The 12444-nt window shown below is 35.3% G+C and overlaps 1 protein-coding gene across 3 annotated transcripts in view; it reads right to left on the bottom strand.

Annotated features, from left to right (window-relative positions):
- Nucleotides 1–12444, bottom strand: part of KIAA2026 (KIAA2026 ortholog) — a 104156-nt gene that overhangs the window by 47722 nt on the left and 43990 nt on the right. For all 3 annotated transcript variants that reach the window (XM_036855329.1, XM_036855327.1, XM_036855328.1), the window contains one exon: nucleotides 2245–3662. In XM_036855329.1, coding sequence (XP_036711224.1) covers nucleotides 2245–3662 — 1418 coding nt within the window. The remainder of the gene's footprint in view (nucleotides 1–2244; nucleotides 3663–12444) is intronic.

Here is a 12444-nt window from a genome sequence, read left to right as displayed (position 1 = left end):
GGGAGAAGGAAACTGTATTAGCCAGATCCTAGTAATTGTGCCACTGAAAACTGACTTTCCAAAATTTGCCCTGAAGATAAAATGAGAAAGTGTATAGGCGAGTGCCATTATTTACTTCTACTTCATTCCTGTAAGCCTTCTCTTCCCAACAAACAGGCTCAGAGAGCATGAACCGTACTCACTGAATTTGCTTCTGAGTTTTATTCATCCACTTGTCTAGAACTGGACATGCAACTCCCACAAATTTTTTCTCTGATCTACAAACACGCTGAACTTCCATTTTAAAAATGAAGCAACACTTTATTTGCTTACAATACAAACTCCTTTTAATTCAATCCTTAGGAGTTAATATTTTTATTCTGCTATTGGTATAATCTGTATAGGAGCTACATCAATATCTATTTTATTTTATAAACCATCATAAGCCATAATTATCTTTGAACACATGAATAGTAGGTCATAAATGAACACTTAAAAGGTTTTAGGTGATAATGGTATTAATAAAACAATACTACATGCTTTGGAATTGAACACAGTTTTTAAATTTTAAAATATTATTTAATATATTAGAGGCTAACATTTCAAAGAGAACTTGCCAAACCAGTAAAACTAAATTTATATAGCCTAATGGATTGCTTATAAAATTTAAAGGATTTATTGCTGAGAGTCACTTTAAAAAAACTGTAGCTTTTTATCATCTGGGTCAATGTGGACCACTTCGCAATTTTTAGTTCAACAAATTAAGCCTGTTCTTGATGGTAAATTTTGTACTATTTCTTTATCAATTATACATTACATACACATTTTAAAATACATTTAATTGTATTTAATGATTTAAATAACTAAGGTATAACAGCAACTATATCAGCTAAACAAAGTTCACTCCCTCATTTGCCAACTCATCAAATTATTGTCAAATCTTCATTACCTTTGTTACTGAGGGAAGGAATAAAAAACTGAAATCCATAAATAATGACAATAAATCACAACTCATTTTAGTAAACAATTCAAGTTTTCCCCAATCCAGCAACTTTTTATTAGTGTTAATAAATGAAGTTGATCATCTGCTTTTATCTCATCTATGCTCTTAGTAACTGAGACATAAACTGATTAAATGGCAAACAACAGGAAAAGCAAAAGCACCTGAGTAATTATAAAGAGAGCAAACGACCACTGAAGACTTTATTCATAGGATTTTTTGTTGTTATTGTTCAAACAGGCTTGTGGAAAATACAGTGAGTACTTAAATCTGGTGTAAGACAAACTTATAAATCCTGTTAAAAAAAAAAAAGCTTCATATCTTATTAGTTGATGTAATTTTTTCCTTATAGTTCACATTTTTTTCTGGATATGAAAATATATACTAAAATAATTTTTCAGGAAGCTGAGAAATATATTATGTGGGAAAAAACTAAGACCCAGAAAAATAATCTAACTTGCCTTGGTTTAAGAAGCTAGTTGCGGGGCTTCCCTGGTGGCGCAGTGGTTGAGAATCTGCCTGCCAATGCAGGGGACATGGGTTCGAGCCCTGGTCTGGGAAGATCCCATATGCCGCGGAGCAACTAGGCCCGTGAGCCACAATTACTGAGCCTGTGTGTCTGGAGCCTGTGCTCCGCAACAAGAGAGGCTGCGATAATGAGAGGCCCGCGCACTGCGATGAAGAGTGGCCCCCACTTGCCGCAACTAGAGAAAGCCCTCGCACAGAAACGAAGACCCAACACAGCCATAAATTAAAAAAAAAAAAAAAAAAAAAGACAAAACTGTAGTTCCCAGAGGCTCTCATTATAAAAAAAAAAAAAAAAAAAAAAAAAAAGAAGCTAGTTGCTATGAACTTTAGCTCTGGGAATGATACCTCTTGATATCAGTGCTTCTTCCATTGCACTGTACCGCCCTTAGCCTGGGGGAGAAAACACTTCTTAAAAATGATGGGAGGCATCACTTATGGAGAAATTGGTCCAGAGAATGTAAAAACATAATGCCCAAAGATTCTCAACTGAGAATTAAATTCAAATGTATTACACCAGTATTTTGTTGTTGTTAGTATTATATATAAAACCTCTTCTGCTCTGGGTTTTAATTATAGTAACTAATATAAAACTTGACCTTTAAAACACACACACACACACACACACACACACACACACGTTATTTCATTTTGTCAATCAGAGCCTTCCATGATGCCTAATTGAAAGCACTACTTGAAATATGCTAAAATGTAATTCTCACCCATTTGTGTTAGCTTACCAGATTTGTGCTTCTTGTGTTTTGCTTTCTTTTTGATGATCAATAACTTATTCTGGATCTCAGGTTTGTAAGACTTGAATGCAAGGGAATGAAGACCTTCGCGCTTTCTTTGTAAGTTTTCATTCAAAACATCTTTCAATTTCTTTTTTTTCTTTTTCTTCTTTTTTGCCCTCATTTTAGTTACTTTGAGTTTCTTGTGGCTCTGCAGTGACTGTTCTAATAGAATATCCCTTACAACTTTGTGGCAGTTAATTTCTGGATGATCACTGTGACTTCCATTTACATGTATTTGGCAAGATTTCAGAGCATTTTCTTTTAAAGGACTGGGTTCAGGCTTTACTCTGGAAGCTTCACCATATTTTTCCTGATTTTCTATAAACCTTATTTCACCTGGACTGAGAGGCTCTCCAAAGCCAGTAACTTCCCCTGGGCTCCCTGGTTTCTCTAAATTTTCTTTACAATAATCAGTTATTTTCATTTCACAGGGCCTGTGAATTCTAATTTCACAGTTGGATTTCACTTCCATTTCAAAAGAGATGGCATGATTATCCAAGTTCATTTTAGCAGGGCAGCAAGTTGGATCAAAACTAATTTCCTGCTCTTTCCTGAAGGCAGAGGGCAGGCCTTCTCTACTACACCTATGTTCTCCATTACTTGCACTAACATAGTCACACTTCAATTTCTCCAGTTTAATCCGAGGTACTCTTTGTATTTTAATGGGTGGAACTGGAAATTCTGGGGCTTGAAAAGGTCTCTGTTTATAAATCCGTACATCTGCACCACAGAACTGTGGGAAATGTACATAAGCATTCTCCAAATAATCGTAACCAAGGATAACTTCCCTGCATTCATGAATAGGCTGTCCAAGTACAGCATCTTGAACTTCCTTTTGTGTTTCATACACAAAGTCACAAAGACCCTTAAGTAACCACACTTTTTGGTAGAAAGGTAGTTCATGAAAAGGTTTTTCTTCCAATGGATTAACTTCTCCAAGAACTTTAAAAAACTGAGGACACAACCCAAGTTTTTCAGCACAGTTATTGGGATTTTCAGTCTGCCCTACAGCCGTGTACCACTGCTGTACTTTCTGTCTCAGTGCTGCTTCCCAGGTTCTATAAGGCAAAGTAGGTCTTCGATGTAAGGTAGGTCTGCGATGGGGAGGACTTAATAGAGAAGTCATTATTTTAGATAGAAAGGCGTTACACTGAGGCATCAGAAGACAGCGTTCCAATTCATAAAAGACTATTTCTGGCAAATTTAGAATTTGCTGGGCTAAACAAAGGAAATGCCCGATTGCTGGAATTTCCCACATGGTCTCCATACAAGTTGGAGCTGCTTGAGCTAGAAGTTTTCTTTCCCATTCTTCTACTTCCTTTTGACTAGCTTCTTCTGCTTCTTTTCTTTCCTGCTCCCGAAGCCTAAAGAAAATTTAACAAATTATATTATTATTACTTAAAGTAGAGAATACCATAAAATACTAAATTTTAAGTATGTCATATTTATCTTCAGTCAACAAGGCAATTGGCTGTTCCAGTTTTCACTATCAGTACAAAGTGTCCCATTAGATGTACTATTGTGGTTTTTTTTTCAGATGAAGAAATACACATATAACTTGATCCTGAGTTTTACTGATGGAGGATTATCACTAACATTGCCACTCAAAGTAAAATTGTTCAACTCACAATGTGTATCAACTTCAAAATAAATGAAAAACATTTTTTAAATGTTTACTACACAAAAGCACAGTTCAGTGCTTTCTAGAAGTAATATGATGTCATGTAGGAGCTGTAAAGATGTTTACATCCTTTGACCCGATAATTCCACTCCTGAAAAGTTATTCTAAGAAGATAATTCAATTGAAGCAAAAAGTTACATGTTTGTCAGTGTTAACTGGAGTTCTGTATAAGAAAAATAAAAATATAAAGAAGTTGTATTACATAACTGGGAAATAAGCTGGCTATATTATATAGCCTTAAAATTAAAATTATGAATATCATGTATAAACACAAAAAATATCAGAACACAATATAGCACTTAGCAAAGAACAGCAATAATGAAAATATGCAAATACTGAACAAGGAGATGACAGTATTCCAAAAATATGTGAATCCTATGTTGATGAGATTATAAGTGCTTTTTTCCCCTTAAAAATTTCTTTACGGGCACTGCTTTAAATTTTCTTAATTAAAAAAAATTAAATTAGATAAAAAGAAGTCTTTGTGATCTTGCATTAGGCAATGTGTTTTTAGATATGGCACCAAAAGCACAGCAACAAAAGAAAAAATAAAGTGGTCACCATCAAAACTAAAAACTTTTGTGCTTTTAAAGGACATCATCAAGTGAAAAGACAACCATGGAATGGGAGAACATTTTTGCAAATCACGTATCTAATGAGAGATCTGTATCTAGAAAATAAAAGAACACTTATAACTCAATAATAAAAGGATAAAATAACCCAACTAAAAATGGACAAAGTATATATTTCTCCAAAGATGACATACAAATGAATAATAAGCACATGAAAAGATGCTCAACATCATTATCCGTTAGAGAAATGTAAATCAAAACCACAATACGATACCAATACATGAATTGGTATCTCTCTTATGATAATGATCTTGAGATGATTATCGTGAGAGAGATACTAACAGTTATTGGTAAAAATATGGAGAAACTGGAAACTTCATACACTATAAAGGATATAGCTACTTTCAAAGGCAGTCTAGCAGGTCCTCAGAAGGTTAAACATGTGACCCAGCAAACCTACTTCTAGGTATATGTCCAAGAGAAATGAAAATATAGGTCAACACAAAAACTTGTATATTAATGTTCATAGTACCATTACTCATAATAGTCAAAGAGTAGAAATACCAAATGTATTTGGTATTTGTATATCCATCAACTGCTGAATGGATAAATAGAAAGAAATCATAAAGATCAGATCAGAAATAAATGAAAAAGAAATTAAGGAAACAATAGCAAAGATCAATAAAACTAAAAGCTGGTGCTTTGAGAAGATAAACAAAATTGATAAACCATTAGCCAGACTCATCAAGAAAAAAAGGGAGAAGACTCAAATCAATCGAATTAGAACTGAAAAAGGAGAAGTAACAACTGACACTGCAGAAATACAAAGGATCACGAGAGATTACTACAAGCAACCATATGCCAATAAAATGGACAACCTGGAAAAAATGGACACATTCTTAGAAATGCACAACCTTCAGAGACTGAACCAGGAAGAAATAGAAAATATGAACAGACCAATCACAAGCACTGAAATTGAGACTGTGATTAAAAATCTTCCAACAAACAAAAGCCCAGGACCAGATGGCTTCACAGGCAAATTCTATCAAACATTTAGAGAAGAGCTAACACCTATCCTTCTCAAACTCTTCCAAAATATAGCAGAGGGAGGAACACTCCCAAACTCATTCTACAAGGCCACCATCACCCTGATACCAAAACCAGACAAAGACGTCACAAAGGAAGAAAACTACAGGCCAATATCACTGATGAAACGATGCAAAAATCCTCAACAAAATACTAGCAAACAGAAAACAACAGCACATTAAAAGGATCATACACCATGATCAAGTGGGGTTTATCCGAGGAATGCAAAGATTCTTCAATATATGCAAATCTATCAATGTGATACACCATATTAACAAATTGAAGGGGAAAAACCATATGATCATCTCAATAGATGCAGAGAAAGCTTTCAACAAAAGACCCCGAATAGCCAAAGCAATCTTGAGAAAGAAAAACAGGGCTGGAGGAATCGGGCTCCCTGACTTCATACTATACTACAAAGTTACAGTAATCAAGATGGTATGGTACTGGCACAAAAACAGAAATATAGATCAATGGAACAGGATAGAAAGCCCAGAGAGAAACCCATGCACATATGGTCACCTCATCTTTGATAAAGGGGGCAAGAATATACAGTGGAGAAAAGATAGCCTCTTCAATAAGTGGTGCTGGGAAATCTGGACAGCTACATGTAAAAGAATGAAATTAGAACACTCCCTAACACCATACACAAAAATAAACTCAAAATGGATTAAAGACCTAAATGTAAGGCCAGACACTATCAAACTCCTCGAGGAAAACATAGCCAGAACACTCTATGACATAAATCACAGCAAGATCCTTTCTGACCCACATCCTAGAGAAATGGAAATAAAAACAACAATAAACAAATGGGACCTAATGAAACTTAAAAGCTTTTGCACAGCAAAGGAAACCATAAACAAGATGAAAAGACAACCCTCAGAATGGGAGAAAATATTTACCAATGAAGCAAATGACAAAGGATTAATCTCCAAAACTTACAAGCAGCTCATGCAGCTCAGTATCAAAAAAGCAAACAACCCAATCCAAAAATGGGCAGAAGACCTAAATAGACATTTCTCCAAAAAAGATATACAGATTGCCAACAAACACATGAAAGAATGCTCAACATCATTAATCATTAGAGAAATGCAAATCAAAACTACAATAAGGTATCATCTCACACCAGTCAGAATGGCCATCATCAAAAAATCTAGAAACAATAAATGCTGGAGAGGGTGTGGAGAAAAGGGAACCCTGTTGCACTGTTGGTGGGAATGGAAATTGACAGCCACTATGGAGAACAGTATGGAGGCTCCTTAAAAAACTAAAAATAGAACTACCATATGACCCAGCAATCCCACTACTGGGCATATACCCTGAGAAAACCATAATTCAAAATGAGTCATGTACCACAATGTTCACTGTAGCTCTATTTACAATAGCCAGGACATGGAAGCAACCTAAGTGTCCATCATCGGATGAATGGATAAAGAAGATGTGGCACATATATACAATGGAATATTACTCAGCCATAAAAAGAAACGAAATTGAGTTATTTGCAGTGAGGTGGATGGACCTAGAGTCTGTCATACAGAGTGAAGTAAGTCAGAAGGAGAAAAACAACTACTGTATGCTAACACATACATATGGAATCTAAAAAAAAAGGAAAAAAAAAATGGTCATGAAGAACCTAGGGCAAGACGGGAATAAAGACACAGACCTACTAGAGAATGGACTTGAGGATATGGGGAGTGGGAAGGGTAAGCTGGGATGAAGTGAGAGAGTGGCATGGACATACATACACTACCAAATGTAAAATAGATAGCTAGTGGGAAGCAGCCACATAGCACAGGGAGATCAGCTCGGTGCTCTGTGACCACCTAGAGGGGTGGGATAGGGAGGGTGGGAGGGAGGGAGACGCAAGAGGGAAGAGATATGGGGACATATGTATATGTGTAACTCATTCACTTTGTTATAAAGCAGAAACTAACACAATTATAATTAATAATAATGTAAATAATATAAAGCAATTATACTCCAATAAAGATGTTTAAAAAAACAAAAAGCATTTGACAAACTGCCAAAAAAAAAAAAGTGGTAAATCTGTACAATGGAATATTATTTGGCAATTAAAAAAAAATGAAGTGCTGATACATGTTACAACATGGATGAACCTTGAAACATGATACTAAGTGAAAGAAGTCACCCACAAGACCACATATTATATAATACCATTTATATAAAATGTCCAGAAATGAATAGAGACGGAAAGTAGATTAGAGGTTTCCTAGGACTGGGGAGGTCGGTGAAATGGGAAGTGACTTCATAGTCTTTTTTTTTTTGGCTGCGCTGGATCTTAGTTGTGGCATATGAACTCTTAGTTGCAGCACGTGGGATCTAGTTCCCTGACCAGGGATCGAACCCAGGCCCTCTGCTTTGGGAGGATGGAGTCTTAATCACTGGACCACCAGGCAAGTCCCATTAGTCTTTATTTTTGGTGTGATGAAACGTTCTAAAATTGACTGCAGTGATGGTTGCACAACTCTGTGAGTATACTAAAAACAACTGGATTTTATATTTAAATAGGTAAACTCTATGGTATATGAATTATAGTTCAATAAAGCTGTATTTAAAGAAATAAAAGCATATAGGGTTTTGGGAGAGAAATTAAAATGCAACAACAAGGGGAAGAAAATATAATAACTTCTTTCTCTTGAATTTTCAAGAGTGAGAGCTCTTCCTCTAGAAAAGATGTATAAAAACATAAAGATGTGACTAATTCATGGACTCTAAATGAAAATCGAGGCACAGTGTCTGACACTGGCTATTTTTCTGTACTATCATATTGTAATCTGTTAAAACAAATACATAGTAAGAATACTATTTTAGCAATATTGGGACTTTCATTTTATAGAAGAAACTTATTTTTATATTTCTGGCTAAGAGGTCACACTATAACTACCTTGTTATTACAGATACAACAAATTATCTGATCAAGTAGTTCTGGTTCATTAAAAAAGTTAAACTATCATTTGTGATTTGGCATTTATGTATATTAATTACATTTAAATATCTAAACAATGCTAGAGATATTTGGTAAAATTTTTTTTTTTTCTAAAGTGCTTATAGTTTTGAGGAGTTGTAGCTTTTTACTGAATGGGGGTGGTTGTGGGATGATAGAATCTGGCTTCCCCAGTACAAAGCTGGGACTCCAAAAGCCCACAAAATTAGCAGAAGGGTGTACTAGCAACAACAGTCCCTTCTCCTGGCCCCAACGAAGGGACTGAAAGGAAAACTGTCTTCACAAAAGGAGTGTTGGATGGAGAAAAATAAAATCTCTTCTAAGAATTTGTAACTGTAAGCTGACTCATGTGGATTTACTGACCACATTCACATTTCCTGGGTGCTCAAAAAGTTTAACGTGGTCTCATGTCAAAATTGTTGTCAGGTACTTGAACAGAAAAAAATCAATTCTCTGAGGCAATGAACCTTATAACTAGATCTTAAGGAACTCCCACACTGATTCAGTAACAAGAAATGAGCTCACAGTCAAAAAAACCCAAAATATAAAAGGAAATAAGTTACTGTTGAGGGATAGGAAAAAAAGTACGACCCCCCCCAAAATCTATAGACATAGGTAATTTAGGAGGTGCAAAATACGTCTAGTGAAAAGAAACTGAAAACAAGGGCAAAGAGAAAGATTATTTTAAAATGCAAAGCAGTTTTGAAAAAGAACTAAGGAAAACTTCTAAATATGAAAAATACAGAAATCAAAAGAAAAAAAAAGATTTACAGTTAACTCCTCAACAGAAATGATGGAAGTCAGCAGACAATGGAAATATCTTTAATGTACTTAAAAAAAAACTATCGGGACTTCCCTGGTGGTGCAGTGGTTAGGAATCCGCCTGCCAATGCAGGGGATGTGGGTTCGAGTCCTGGTCTGGGAAAATCACACATGTCGCAGAGCAACTAAGCCTGTGCACAACAACTACTGAGCCCACGTGCCACAACTACTAAAGCCTGTGTGCCTAGAGCCCGTTCTCCACAACAAAGACAAGCTACTGCAGTGAGAAGCCCACACACCACAATGAAGAGTAGCCTCCTCTCGCCACAACTAGAGAAAGCCCGCGTGCAGCAATGAAGACTCAACGCAGCCAAAAATAAATAAATTAATTAATTAATTAATATTAAAAAACCTATCAATGTAAATATCCATTTGCAGCCAAAATATCTTTCAAAAATGAAGACAAACATAAAGATATTTTCAAACAAAAACTCCATATTTGTGAAGAACAGAACCTCATCCAAAGGAAATGCTAAAGGATTTACTTCAAATGGAATAAAGGTCAGTGATCCTTAACTGATGATCAGAGATGGGAAAAGAGCAAAAAAGTGGTAATATATAGCTGCATCTATATAGACAGGGCATAAAAAAATGATAAAAATGTTTTGTGGAGTTTAAAAAGAAGACAAGATAGAATTAAAATACATTACAACAATAACAAATAAGCTGGGCAAGAAATGACTACATTTAGAAGTGTTCCAAGGTCCTTGTATTAATCAGGAAAATGGTAAAAATACTGATTAGGCTTTAATAAGTTAACTACGCATATGAAAGTTTCTAGGGTAGGTACTAAAATAACAGACTTTAAACATGCAAATGAGTAGAGATGGAAATATGGAAGGAAAAATATATAATAATTAAAAGTGGTGGGATGCATGTAACTAAAGCAGTACTTTGAGGGACATTTATAGTTAAGAATGTATATTTAGAAAAGAAGGAAAGTTGAAAATCAAACATACGTGTTCATTAAAAGAAAAAAAACTAGAAAAGAACAGCAAATCAAAGCCCCAAAGCTGAAAGACGGAAATAAAGAGCAGAAATCAATGAAATATAAAACAAATATACAATAGAAAAATCATTAAATTCCAAAGTTGGTTCTTTGGAAACATTATTAAAATTAATAAACCCTTGGCAATACTGATGAAGAAAACATACACACACAAAACCAACACCAGAAATGAAAATGTGCACATCCTGTAGATTCTACAGATATAGATGATATAAGGATATTATAAGAAACTTTATGCCAAGAGACAATTTAAATGAAACAGGCAAGTTTTTTGAAAAACACAAATTAACAAAAGTGACACAAGAAGAACAAAAATCTGAATAATCCTGTTATCTATTAAAGAAACTACACACTTCAAAATCTTTCCCACATATGGGACTTCCCTGGTGGTCCAGTGGTTAAGACTCTGAGCTTCCACTGCAGGGGGCATGGGTTTGATCCCTGGTCAGAGAACTAAGATCCCGCATGCCATGCAGTGTGGCACCCCCCCCCCAACAAAAAACCCCCCAAAATAACCAAAAGAAAAAAAAACTTCTCTACATAGAAAAATCAGGGTCCTGAAGCCTTCACAAGAATTCATCTCGAAAATTTCAGTTAATGAAACAAAGTATAAAACAGGCATGTTAAAGAAGTAAAAGAGCGAGGACAGATTAAAGTCTAACAAACACCCAGTTGGCGCTCCAGAAATAAGAATACAGAAGAGGGGTAGGGGAGTGGTGATGATGGCAATATTTGAAGAGATAATGGCTGAGAATTTCCTAGAAATGATAAAGGACACAAATCCCCAATTCAAAAAGCTCAAGAAAGTAAATTAAGAGAACCACACTTGGGCATATCATAATAAAATAATAAAACATCAAAGACAAAAAAAATCTTACAAGCAGTCAGGGGGGAAAAAGACAGATTACATATACAACAATCACAAAAAGATTGAGAGATTTCTCAATAGCAACAAAATAAACCAGAAACAACTATCATTCATGGATGAGGATAAATTAAAGTCATTTTCATTTAGACAAAAAGCATAACTCATTCTAAGTAAAGTAAAAACTTCTAAAGTGTCTTCTGCTTCCACCTGATGAAGTAACAAGGAATCATATTTACTCTCCTACCTGAACCAACCATAAAAATCCTGACAAAATAGATAAAACAACAGTCTGTAAGAATCTAAACATCAAGCAAAGGACAGTGATCTCAGAGAGACGGGAAACAGAGAAGATGAGCCCAACAACTGTTGCAGTTTACTGCTTTGAGAGAATTTTCAGGCCATGATGCAGGAGGGGGAACCCAGGTAGAGCCTAGCAGACTCCCTGAGTTGAGAAGAAGTCAAGAATCCGGAGACACCAAGGCAGCTAAAGTCTATAGGACATAATACTAAAGAAGAGAGAGCTGCATAAAGTGAGAACAGCAAAGATGTAGAGTCCCCCTCAAATATTCAGAGCACTGACTAGTGTATGCATGTAAGGAAACAACCCAAAACTAGGTGGGGGGAAAACATGCAAAAGATTAGAAAATATAGTGTCTATTCCCAGAAGCCACACTGGAAAAACTCATAATTCATGGGATGTTGGATAGAATACTCAGCAAGGTCTTGCATTGGTAGTAGAGAATAATTAGCTCTAGACTGAGCACTGTTCTGGATGGACCCAAGTAACAAATCATAAAAGACCCAAAATGACCAAACTGTTTCCAAGTAATTAACTGCATTCCAGAAAAAAAGCTCTAGGAGATTCATAGAAATATAAAAATATCCGGCACCCACCAAGATAAAACTCACAATGTTTGGCATCCAAACCAAAATACTAGGCATACAACAAAGCAGAAACACATGATCCATAATGAGGAGATAAAAATCAATCCCTCAAAACTGACCCAGAAATGAAACAAATGTTAGGATTAGCAAATAAGGCCATTAAAGTAGTTATTGAAACTGTAATCTATATGGTCAAAAAGTTAAGTAGAGACATGGAAGATATAAAATAGACCCAAATTGAATTTTTTTTTTTTTAAT

The sequence above is a fragment of the Balaenoptera musculus genome, chromosome 6 (assembly GCF_009873245.2).
Source record: "Balaenoptera musculus isolate JJ_BM4_2016_0621 chromosome 6, mBalMus1.pri.v3, whole genome shotgun sequence".
In the NCBI taxonomy this organism is placed as follows: domain Eukaryota; kingdom Metazoa; phylum Chordata; class Mammalia; order Artiodactyla; family Balaenopteridae; genus Balaenoptera; species Balaenoptera musculus.
The sequence above is the reverse complement of the archived record's forward strand: the minus strand, read 5'-3'. Positions and strand labels throughout refer to the sequence as shown.